The sequence below is a fragment of the Notolabrus celidotus genome, chromosome 8 (assembly GCF_009762535.1).
Source record: "Notolabrus celidotus isolate fNotCel1 chromosome 8, fNotCel1.pri, whole genome shotgun sequence".
Taxonomy (NCBI): domain Eukaryota; kingdom Metazoa; phylum Chordata; class Actinopteri; order Labriformes; family Labridae; genus Notolabrus; species Notolabrus celidotus.
Genome location: NC_048279.1, coordinates 15,960,960 through 15,973,252, shown reverse-complemented (window position 1 = coordinate 15,973,252; position 12,293 = coordinate 15,960,960). Strand labels below are relative to the sequence as shown.

Below are 12,293 nucleotides of genomic sequence, written 5' to 3'. Positions count from 1 at the left end.
GGGGTAAAGTTCCTGCAGTCGAAAAACGCCTTTAGAGTACTTCAAATCAGGGACTACAGGACAATTGCAATGATAAAGTAGGTATAAACCTGCTCAGAATACATTAATGTATTTCTTGAGATATTCTTTATGTGTACTCCCCAACAACATCAACACAAGCGCCTGTCATTGTCCTCCATGTTCATGTCTGCTGTAGTTCTGTGGGGACAAAAACTTTCACCTGGTAACAAATAGACTTGAAGAAATCACTCAAAGTGCCTCTTTCAATCACAAACGCAGCCGAAATGTAGATAGGGGAGACAGAGCAGCCTTCTATATCAGCTGATTGAACATGTTGTGGTACCACTCTCTTGGTCATTGCTCTTCTAACATAACACAGCCTTGTGTCTGCATGACATTCACGGAGAAACAACCAGGCTGTGCGACTGTATAGCCAGGCTGTGTGGGACACACTTCTTCTACTGACAGAGCAACACCTCACCCTGAATTTGTTCCCTCCCTCAGCAGTCTAACAATCACAATCTCATTGACTCCTTGTGAATCCCTCTTGATCTGCATGTCTAGCTCCAGCTGGCTGGCCCTTGTAGTGAGCTCTTGTAGAACACCCCCCCCCCCCCCCCCCCCCCCCCCCTTGCTGCTGGCTGAGGCTTGTTTGTATAGGAATGTGGTATGTTTATTGTCTTTGTATAGCCCTTTGTGACATGCATGATTTTGTTTCTTTGTTAATTGACTGACAGCTAGATAAACCCTCTGACTTGTGCAGGCCCCAGAGGGTGTAAAGACAGCGCAGTCCTCCGGGTAGGGGTGGGCTCCTGATGTCGGGCTTAGTGCCCATAGCTGAGCGCGTCTCTGCAGAGAAACTGTTTAGAACAGGCCAGCAGGATTGTGTGCATCACTTGCGTGCAGCTGTGGGAGAGAGAGTTTTGACTGGCTATGTTTAGGTATTACAAATATTTCAGCCACTTGCATTCCTGCTGTTGGGATCTTGTCTTGACCCCCTCTGTTGCTATGGCTAACGCACCTGTGCATCAAATACAGTTTCTGGCAGTCACAGACACTTTACATCAATTAAGGACTTTTCCAATTTAGGATTCAGTGTCCCCATGGTTTGTCCTTTTACTCTCTATATTGTTCTTTTCATGTATAAATCCAATCATCAGTTCCCCCTCTCACTTTAACGCTTCCATTTGAATCTCCTCTGCACATACAAAACCCTCCTGGGTGGTGTTCTCCTCTGTTAACTACAGGTTTATTGTTGTGGCAGTGGCATTAATGAAATAAAGAGTTGACTGCAGAAGCATTGTGAAAAATGCTCAGTACATCAAATATTCGCTTATGTGCAGGAAATTGGGTTAACATGGTTGAGAATGTTCTCAGCTTGCAAAAATATTTGGTAATGTTGCCAAAAACCCTGCTGGTAAAGAACCCAGAGCTGTTAATGCAAGCGGGTGTTAAATTGCATCAGACCTTTTACAGCCATGCGCCACCTAAACTCGATTGGTGAAGTACGTGTTGGCACCCGTGCCAACTTGTAAAGTCTTGATGAGGCCTGCTCATGTTGACTCCAAAGTTTGAATCTTTCTGATGTGAGAACTGCTGTACATCATTTATGGACTGCTGGCAGGTTTGCTGTTTTCATAATATATATACATTTAAAAGAGTTGGGCTTAAGGAGGGCATAAATCGTTCTCTAAATGGAAGCATGGTAAGGGTTTCAAACAGAGATTGCATTACATTAGCGTCACATGCACAGATGTGAATGACTAAAAGGCAGTTTTCTAGCCACATGTGCTGTTTAGAATCATGACACTAGATTATCAGGCCCTCAAATACCCCTTTTCGTCCAACGCGAACCGTGTTGTATTTCTGGGCTGGTTCGTGTTGGTTCGGAGCTGGTTGAACTCGCAAACCAACACAGCACCCGTTCGTTTTTCCGCACGATCGAGCCTGAGGAAGAGGCACGTCATGACGTCAGATTTGCGTGACCGCTTTTCCCAGCAGCACTAGCGCAAACTTTTGCTCACAACAACAAAGATGGCGGACAACAGCCGCTTGTCTCCTCGGCTGACCACTGCTTTGCCTTGGAATCCATTAGTGTTTTTATTTTTTCGCTGCAGGACAATGGCAGAAACACGTTTGGTTTGTGTTTTTGATCACAGCAACTCCGTGCCCTGCCCCTGATGTTAGCGGTTCGCGGTTCTAGACCAGCGAAGAGTTGGAGACGCTTTGGAACCGGTTTTCTTGGCCGGGAGCCGGTTCACTCGCAGTCGGAACACGAAAAAACAGTTCTCAATTGAGCACCGGCTCCGAACCGGCCCTAAAACTGCCTCGGTCGAAAAGAGGTAAAAGAGACTGATGGCGTGCTTACACTAGACCCAGTTGCTCCATACCATGCAAAAGCATAATTGTCCCCCCCTCCCCCCTCTGGTCACCTGCTTCCCTGCGCCCGGCACATTGCTCCAAGCCCAACTGGGCCTAAGAATGGTTACCCCTCGTACATACATCAACACATCATACTATGACACATTAAAGGCTTCACGTTATCTTTTAGCATCCTTAGTCTACAAGAAGCGTGGTCTCAGAGTCAGCACAGTGGACAACACGGGAAAACATGACTGTCAGATACAGTCCTCCAACACTTCTGGATTTCTTCGTTGTGCAGGGCTGGGATTTACGACCTTTGTTTGAAATGATTGTCAAGTGGGAAGGACATATCAAATATACTGAAGTCCGGGTTTGCCTGTGCTTGAGCATGCACCGTGCCATAGCCCACTTCTTCCAACTGTGCCAGGGCCAAGGAAGTGTACGGTATGAAGCACTCACTCAAGTCAAACAAACTGGTCTTTGGGGGTTAAAAGTGCTTCAGCATGGTGCAGATTGTCTCGTGTAAGTGTGCCCTGAATGCTGTATGATTCTGTGCTTTACAATAGAGAAAGTCTTGGACAGCAATCTCCACCGTTACATCCTTATAAAACAAAATCTGTACTCGAGGACCTGAAGACCTCTTTCTAAATGTCACCTTCCTCCCACGTTCTTTTTTAACACATGGAAAAAAAATAAAGTGGAGTTGAGTGGGGTAATTTGCCTCTTTCTCTCCGAACATCTGCCCACCCAGCGTTTTGTCTGACTCTCTCTTCCTCTGCAGTAAAGCGATAGGCTCTAACATGCAGCTCTATGCAGATGACAATAGCCCAGGTCAGTTTACCTACAATTATTAGTGCTGGCTCAGGAAACACACACACACACGCACACGCACACGCACACGCACACGCACACGCACATCAGCGCTGGAGATGGACCAGACCACCCCAGAGCTGCTGGTGGGGATTACTTGGGTATCCTAGAATGCACCGGGCTCGTCTGTACTGTCATTTGACCTTCATGTTCCTTGATCAGTTACCTAGTCAACAGTCTGAAGTGCTCCCCTGTGATGCATTTTAAAACAATAAACACAGATAGAAGTGTTTTACCACCTAAACACTTAAGAACAGTATGAAACTACAACATACAACAAGATATGAAAAATGACCAATTCTGGTATTTCTAGACTAAGAGTTGAGTTCAGTAGGCTACAATCAGTTAGTGTTAAAAAAATAAAATAAAATAAAAAGACTAACATTAATTTTCATTCATGGTTAATTCTAAACATGAGTTTTTTTACAGTCTACATTCTTAACAAATGCAGAAAATAACATCTGCCCCTGTGTACGCCCTCTTCCCAGTAAATTTTAAGTTCTGTTGCTGTTTTCTTCTCTCTTAACCTGTCCTGTAAAACTTCCCGAGTCTTCCCCGTCTTCACTGTGGTCGATCTCACTTTCACTCAGCTACTTGTGTGTTAAACTATCCCAGCTAGTTTCTGCTGTCCACTTATTTTGCACAACGAGAAACGTGGTCCATCTTTCGTGTACAGTTAATTTCCTTTGTAGTTTAGGTGAGCCCATAGACTGTAAAAAAATATGGACGTAGTATCCGTGACGTCACCCATCTGTTTCTGAACGCTGTTTTGAAGCCAATCGGCAGCGGCAGCCATATTGCTTCTGTTGAGCCAGTGTTACATAAAGAGGCGGGCTTTGAGCCTTCTAGCCAACAGCTGCAGTGTTCCTGCAGGCAGCTGTGTCTCTCATTGGAAGACTAGTAGTCTCAATATCTTCAAAATTGCCGAATTAGAAAAAAATTCACCCCCCTCACAGTGAGAGGACATCGAGAAATGAGCTATTCAGACTACACTCATCTTTTGTACCAGGCTGTAAACATGTTTATTAATGCTGCAAAGATCGTCTTTTTCCCATTCATTTGTATGTGACTTCCGGTACTTCCGGAGCCAGCCTCAAGCGGGTCCTCAATGAACTGCAGCTTTTAACACTTCAACATTGACTCGTATTTTTAGACCGGAGGTTGCCGCTTGGGTGAGCCCTGCTTGTTTTTCAGTGTGACAAAGACACACAATAAGCTGCCAGCTCTTGTTTTGGAATAGTGACTGTCTGCTGTAGTTGTAACTGATTTAAAAAGTAATCCAACTCAATCCGTTTATTTAGGAATGTGAATTGTGCAAAATATTGCAGAAATTGCTTTATTTTTATTTGTATGGATCAGTTGGAAATTCCAGCCGTCTTCCTTCTTTGTGCTGCACAGTAGGTCGGTTACAGAGAATAGAAGTATAACTTTGTTGACTTTGAATGGGAATCTGTAAGTATCAGCCTGCCTAGAAGCCCTTTGTAATCTTGACTGTCACCAACAAGTCAGATTTTATTTCAATGATTTTATTTCAGACTATGATTTCAGAATGCAATCATAGTTTTGTTGCATCTTTAACAATCCAGCTGAGGTGGCATCTGATGTCTTGTATCCGACCTCGTGCCCACCTTTTTTTTTGGCAGAGAAAACCACATTGGACGCCTTTTACCTAAGGCAGGCCAACAGGCTCTTCTGTGCGTTTATGTCCTAATAAGAGAGCAAAGCAGCAGTTGAAACACTGGCTGTGCTGCTGCCCCAAAACGTCTGCTTGTTCAGGGGTGGCCTGGTTTTGTCCTGATTAAGTGTGATGGCAGGGAAACATAAACACGTGTCAATGAGGAGCACAATCGGGTCCAGGGCTCAAGTGATTTGAGGATGATGGGTGTGTTGGTGAGTAGCATCGTGGTTCTGTATGCTTTTACCTGATTTAAGCACCTTGTCTGGCACTTTTTGGTACCGTGAGGCCTGAAAAAATAGGTTCCATAGGTTGTGTAGCTCTCTAGCAGCAACCCTGTTCTCCCCCTTAAAGGGATCCAGTTTCACCCCATCTGGTGCGGTGTTTATTTTCTGTTTATTCAATACAGGTCTGCAATCACTGCTTAACTTCATAGTTTGGTGTTTCTGTTGTGGTCGTTTTTGACCACCTTAATACCAGTGACATCTATGATTAATTTGTTTGCAACTTCACACTCGTTGTCACAGTTCAAAGTGAGACGGAGAAGGGCAGGAGAGGAGAACACACACACACACGCACACGCACACACACACACACACACACAAACCCCCCCCACCCAGAGTTGGCCCATGTTGAGGTTAATGATGCAACTTCTGTATGACGTTGTTTCCAGATTGCAAAGTTTAATGTAAAGCGAAGTTGAGACAAAGAAAAGCAAACGTGCTGCGGAGAGAGTAATTTAAACCATGTTTGTGTGAGCAGGGCCTGGCCCGACTCGCTTCATTTTTCTCAGGTATTGTTTTCAGTAACAATGTAGTCATGGAAACCTCAATCCCACAAAAAACTTAATCTGTTTATTTAATTCTGTTTGGTTTGATTTAGAATGTTCTTTTAATTCTCTACAGGCAAAACTTATGTTTTAGCCGCAGTGACAGCACAGGTGTACCTGCACTGTCTGGAGCAATGTTCATACTAAACTGCTAGTGAAAGTTGAATCCTCCTGATCTTCAAAGCAACAAACCTGGTCAAGTGTTCATATGAGCGTCCTGTATTTGGAAGTAAATATGTGAACCAGTTCTTTGAGAAAAAAATGAGTTGCTAAAAACAATCTGTTCCAAAATGACCTATTGAAAAATGTATTTTTGCAACTAATCTGGACATATAAAAACCTCTTTCTCAGGCATCCACTTTGGCCTTCTTTGGCTTTCCCAGAGCTTTCTGTCCCTTTTCTCAAATGATGGTTTTTAACCCACCATAACCCTTCTCTTCTTCCCTACTGCAGGATCCCTTCCTGGCTGAGATGCTGCAAAACAACAAGGACCAGATCGTCTGCTACCACGAACATGACTCCCTACTGGACCACAAGGAGGAGGAAGCCCTGAGTGAGGAGGACCGTAAGGCGGCCTGGGCCGAGTATGAAGCAGAGAAAAAGGTGGGCATGCTATACACTGACTTATTCACTAGTTACCAAGGGCAAAAAAATTTGGCTAAGTGAGGAAAATATTTGATTTCTGTCAAATAAGAACAGAACAAAAAGTCTGACAATGAACTTTTGATATCCTTTGATAAAGACGAAGATGCTCCACTAATGTTTACATATATCCCCTCAAATACATCAGATGGCCACAGAGTAGAGTAAAGACTCAGATTTTTTATGTGAAGCTGTTTCATTTAGTTTAGTATTTATTCTGCTTGTCTTGAGAAGGTGTGAAAACGAACAATGACGATAACCTGACTTTAAAACAAGCAACGCTCATTGAAACAAGCTGAGCTAATGTTAGCTGTAGCTCAGCTTGCTGAGGACCAATGGAGAGCGCTTTGTTTACATGGACCACTTATACTCTGAATAGAAGCCTAATCCGAATAGGAATGGTTAATGAAAACATGCCAATTGGAACAGACTCGTATGATCCAGCCCATTGGAAAGAAATCTCACTCGGATCACCAACTGCCCAATTTTCATTTTGGCCGACCATCAGGATAATGATGATTAAATCACTCAGAAGTTGTCTTAGCAGTGTCAGTGCTACTTGACTGTCCACATAAGGGAAGGAACTTCTCTTTTTTCATGTTACACTTCTCTAGAACCTCCAACATTGTCCCCCCTCCTCTCCGTCCTTTCTTGTTGGACAAATCAATGGGCAATTAGTGGGGTTTATTTGGAGAAGTGTATGGGGGAGAGATGATTTTGTAAGAGAGCAGGAGCAGGTCTCCCCCCTCTGTGTAATCCTAGATTCTAATTCACTCTAATGATTATTTTTCCAACACAGTCTCCCTCCTCTGCCCTCTGTGTGCCTTAAGCAGCTTTTCCCCCAGAGCTCCTCTTCTTTTCAAGAGAACAGAGGGTTCCCAGTCACAGGGAAAACACTGGCGCAGAGGTCGAATGGGAGGATTTCACTTGTTTGCATCACTACGATCAGTCTCATAATAAAGATGCACAAGTGGTTTTCATTCAGGAGGAGCTGTTCAGTTTCACGTTGTGTACTCTGAGCTCTTTTTAAAAAAACAGCTGGAACGTAACCTGGCCTCTGCTAATGTCTTCACAAATCAAGGGTCGGCCAGTGGTATCCAGGAAAAGCTATGTGTATGAATATCAGATTTGCAACTCAGGAAATGGGAAAACCTGCGAGAACATGATCAGGCGCCCAAAACCAAACTGAACCCAGGTGCCCTCAGTCTCACTGGGAAGACTGGAGCTTAAAGAGGATCATGCAATAAATTTAGACTTCAGATGCTGAGTTCTTTGGAATTGGAAGTCAAGTCTAGATTCAAAGTCTGAGGATGCAGCTGAAGTCACAGAGCTGCTGCTCAACAATAACAAACCTGAAGTGTGCATGTGTCCCTACGTGTTCACGTGTGTTGAACTTGTTTGGAAGGTTTTGGTATGTTTAGATCTGCACACCTGTCTCTGACCTGGTTCATAGATACACACACAGACACCCACACACGCACACGCAAACACACACGCCCACATACCAGATAGCCAGATTACAGGGCACAGGAAAACCATCTGCGGCAGAGGCTCAATTACACACAAACATCAGCAGCCTGCTGCCCTTTACTGGAATGAAACTGTTTACTTCAGGTTGCATCTCTTTCTCACACACTCATTTAGTGCTGTGCAGAGTGATACGAGTTACATGTGCAAAGAGATGAAGCTTTGTTGTCAGGGTCACTGACTGAACATGAAGTGAAGAGAGACCCTGAACAGTCTCTTTGTGAACGAGGCAGACAGGTGAGGTGAACTGTCGACTCTTAACAGCAGACAGTGTTTCCCATCATGCCCTTGGAGGCTCATAACTACCTAATTGATGTGTTCTAATCCTGCCGTTCTGTTGTATGCCTGGGGGCATCTGTGGGCCACCTTGCTCTTCATCTCATTCTCTTTCTCTGCCTTTTTATCTCTCAGGGTCTGCTCATGAGGACCAACTATCCATCACAATACTCCCAGATGGACATGGGCGGCTCCAGCTACTTCAACTACAACATGGCGGCTTTGGCCTCCATGACCAACCAGCAGCTGGAGGTAAGTAATGAGCTCCACATGCCCCTCTCCTGCCTCGCCTCACCCCCCCCCCCCCCCCCTCGTCTCACCTCCCCCCACGGTATGGAGACCCACATTCCTCAGACCCCACTGCTAATTGTGACAACAGACTAGTGGCCAACATGTAGTTCCTAATACTTGACTGGGCCAGCAGCCGCTTATCCACTGTCATGTATGGTAGACAAAGTCTAAATGTAAGCCAGTGTGCTTTACAAAGGGTGTAAAAACAAGTAAACTCCTGTCACAACATGTGAGAAATGAGGTTAGAATTTATGCTGCTATGGTATCTTAGAAAGCACACACACTTGTATGACTTGTAAACGGTTCCACTAAAGATTAAATTCACTGCAACAAAAAAAATCCCCAAACACCCTGAAGGAGCTGCCAACACATACGGTACCATTATGTTGCAACCTGCAAATAATGCAAAATGGTCATGCAGAAAAACTGTATTGCTATCTATAACAGAGGTTGATTGATTGATTGATTCTTTTAATGACCACACAGCCAAGCTGGTGGAATTTGTTATCAGTACAGCTGCAGGTTCCAACATTACATTTAACAGTAGACATAGAAACATAATTGTACATGTAGACGTAACATTTCAAAATACAAGAATACAAGGCCCATGCTTAATCTTTGGTGTTTAGAGTTTAGAGTAAAGTTGAATGCAAAGGGAATAAAGCTGTTTTTAAAACAGGTTGTTTTGGAGGCAATTGTCCTGTAGTACCTAGAATTTAATTCCAATACAGTTGTCAGGAGACAGCTGATGGGTTCTGAGATCAATTCCTCAATCAGTACCCAGAGAATCTAAACATTGTTTCAGGTACAAATTAAAAAAGCTTACCACATTTTGTGTTTATGTCTCCTTCCTTTGTGTTCAGGATCTTATAAACCAGGGAAGACAGAAAGTCATCGAAGCAACAAACGCGTTGAAGACTTTAGGCCGGGAGACAATGGAAGATACCATCGCCAGGGTGGTGAGTGTGAAAGCTTGAGCAACACAGCTTCTTGTTCTGTCTACAATTAAAATATTTTTTTACAACTTTGCTTTGAAGGACAACTTAAATTCTGCTGAGAGAAGGCCTTTCTGTGTTTGGGCTGCAGGTAGACTTTAGAGAGTTGGGATGGTGGTAAAACATGCGTTCTCTCCTCTCTCCCCACAGTGGAAAGAGAATGCTGCACTCACAGAGAGTCAGGTCCAGTCCATCGCTCTGGGTCGACAGGCCAGCATAGAGATGGAACTGAAGCGCAGGGAGGCTGTGTACAGAGAAGTCCTCACCAGGCAACAGACGGTAAGAAATGATCCATGTCCCAACCTCCAGCAGCTTATAAGAAGTATCACCATTTCACTATTTATTATTTGTAGCAGGTAGAACTTTTCCACAGTTATTGATGGAAATACTTTGAAAAGAACTATTGACACTAACACATAACACTGAGTATTTAAACAGCGCCTTCAAAAAGTTAGTTTGTTAAAATATGCAGAAGATAAACATGGCACTGCAGTATTACTATCTCCAGCTATCAAAGTATGCTTTTACCAACTATTTAAAAAAAAATACAAAACTATTTTTTTAGTGAAAAATATCTTTTTTTTTTTTTTTTATATAAAGTTGTGTTGCATTCCCTCTTCTTTAACACTGAACACATATGGGAACCAAGAAGACCAGTCTTTGGAGGGATGGCCAGCCAGTTTACCACCAGCCATGCCGTTATATGTGTAGAATGTGGTCTGACATTGACTTGCTGAAATATGAAAGGTCTTCTCCGAGAAAGGCATTGTCTGGATGGCAGCCTATGTTGTGCCAAAATTGGCATAAATCATGCAGCATTAATGGTGCCTTCCCAGAGGTGTAAGCTATCCATGCCACCAGAGATGCTGGCTTTTGAACTTAATGCTGCTAACAAACCAGGTGATCCCTCTCCACTTTAGAGTGAAGCATGTAGCGTTTTACAAAAAGAATGCTGAATTTGGTTTCATCAGACTACAGAACAATTTACCACTTCACCTCAGTCCATCTTAGATGGATTTTGGCCAAGAGAAACCACTGGATCATTCTTATGTGGTTTCCTCTTTGCATGGTTCAGTTTAACCTGCATTTGTGGATGCAGCAATGAACTGTTCACAAGCAGTGTTTTTTGGATGTGAAATGATTCTCACTACATGTCACATCATGTCTGTTTTTAATGCAGTGTTACCTAAAAGCGACCATCCATAATCTGTTTTCAGCATTTAGATGATAGAAGTCCCAAATGTTTTGCAATTTTATCCTGGGGAGCATGATTCTGAAATTGTTGAACTATTTGCTCACAAAGTCTCTCATAGTGTTGAACCTCTTCCATTTTTACTTCTGAGAGGCTCAGCCTCTCTGGAGTGCCCTTTATATACCCAGCCATGTGACTAACCTGTTTCAGATTAAACGTATTAGTTTGGAGATGTTCCTTCACGTGTGTTTATAAAAAAAAAATTTAAAAAAAGAAGGTATTACTCAAATGTTTTAGCATTACACAGTTTTTTAAGTGTTTTGTTGTCCTTATGGAAACTTGTTTGAAACATGTGGCTGGTATTAAATTTAAAAAGAGCATATGGGGCGCTGGTGGCCTAGCACTCCAAGCACCCCACACACAGAGGCTACAGTCCTCGTCGAAGGGGTTGCCAGTTCGATTCCCGGCCGCAACCATTTCCTGCATTTCTTTTCCCGCTCTCCACTCCCCACGTTTCCTGTCTCTCTTCAGCTGTCCTATCGAATAAAGGCAAAAAAAGCCCCAAAAATAGAACAAAAAAAAAAAAGAGCATATATTTTAATAATACTATAAAATTTTTCAGTTTCAACATTTAATATGTTGTCTTTGCACTATTCAAAAAAAGATATGTGCTTTAAATGATTGGTAAACCATCTAAATCTGTTTGTATGTACATTTGACATTTTTTGGGATCAGGGTCGTACCTTGTGTTTTGCTATTTTGTACTTATTTTAATATATTCAATCTGATCTCTCTGTGTCTGCCCAGCTGATGATGTACGTGCAGAAGCTGATCACAAACCGGAAGGTGCAGGAGCAGCAGCTGGCCATGGCCAACCAGGCCAGTTACCTGAACCAGCTAGCCCTGCAGAACGGCATGATGGGAAGCGGCGGGCTCAGCCAGATGGACCTCCTGGGGCTTTACCAACAGCTTCATGGTCTCAGCTCCCACCAAGGCATGGGCAAGAACCCCGGCCCCTCCAAGGGTCTGTAGGACAGCAGGACACTTCCCTTGCCCACCACACCCCACTCTGCTGGCTGGCTCCCACTGGCCCAGTCCTCTGTAACCAACGCACTGAGAGGTCTCCCAGAGCTCAAAGCAAACTGGTGCATCAAGCAGATGGTGGAGAAGTTTCAAGACCAGGCTGCTGTGCACTGGGGCCTCAAGTGGGATAGACTCTCAGTTCTTTATTCTGTAGTCCACTGAGAGACGGTGATATATAATGTATAAATGGCAGTGTGCAAGGAGTCCATTAGAACAGAAAAAAAAATGTATATACCGCCTTAATGTTATTCAAGTTCTATATCTTCATTTTTCATGTATTTAAAGACAAGTTTTACCCCCAATGCTTTAAAGCATTGTATTGTTTTCCCCTTAAAAGAGGATTTCGTTATTATTTAAAGTCAGTTTTTTATACTGTTTTAAATGCCTAACTGAACCTGAGTGGGACCAGTGTCGTTGGTGACAGGATTCTATGATGTAAAGCTCTTCAGGATCGTTAGCCCCGGCAGATTCCTTCACCAATTACTAGCAAAGCAGACAGCTTATGGTGCTGCAAAGTCCTGCTCCTTTTGGGAGATTGAAGAAATTGTT

General features: G+C 43.5%; 1 protein-coding gene across 1 annotated transcript in view; it reads left to right on the top strand.

The window, feature by feature from the left end:
* Positions 1-12,293, top strand: part of atrx (ATRX chromatin remodeler) — a 33,471-nt gene extending 21,178 nt beyond the window's left edge. Inside the window, exons 30-34 of the mRNA XM_034689150.1 lie at positions 6,192-6,341; positions 8,319-8,435; positions 9,338-9,433; positions 9,620-9,748; positions 11,469-12,293. Coding sequence (XP_034545041.1) covers positions 6,192-6,341; positions 8,319-8,435; positions 9,338-9,433; positions 9,620-9,748; positions 11,469-11,693 — 717 coding nt within the window. The 3' untranslated portion in view covers positions 11,694-12,293. The remainder of the gene's footprint in view (positions 1-6,191; positions 6,342-8,318; positions 8,436-9,337; positions 9,434-9,619; positions 9,749-11,468) is intronic.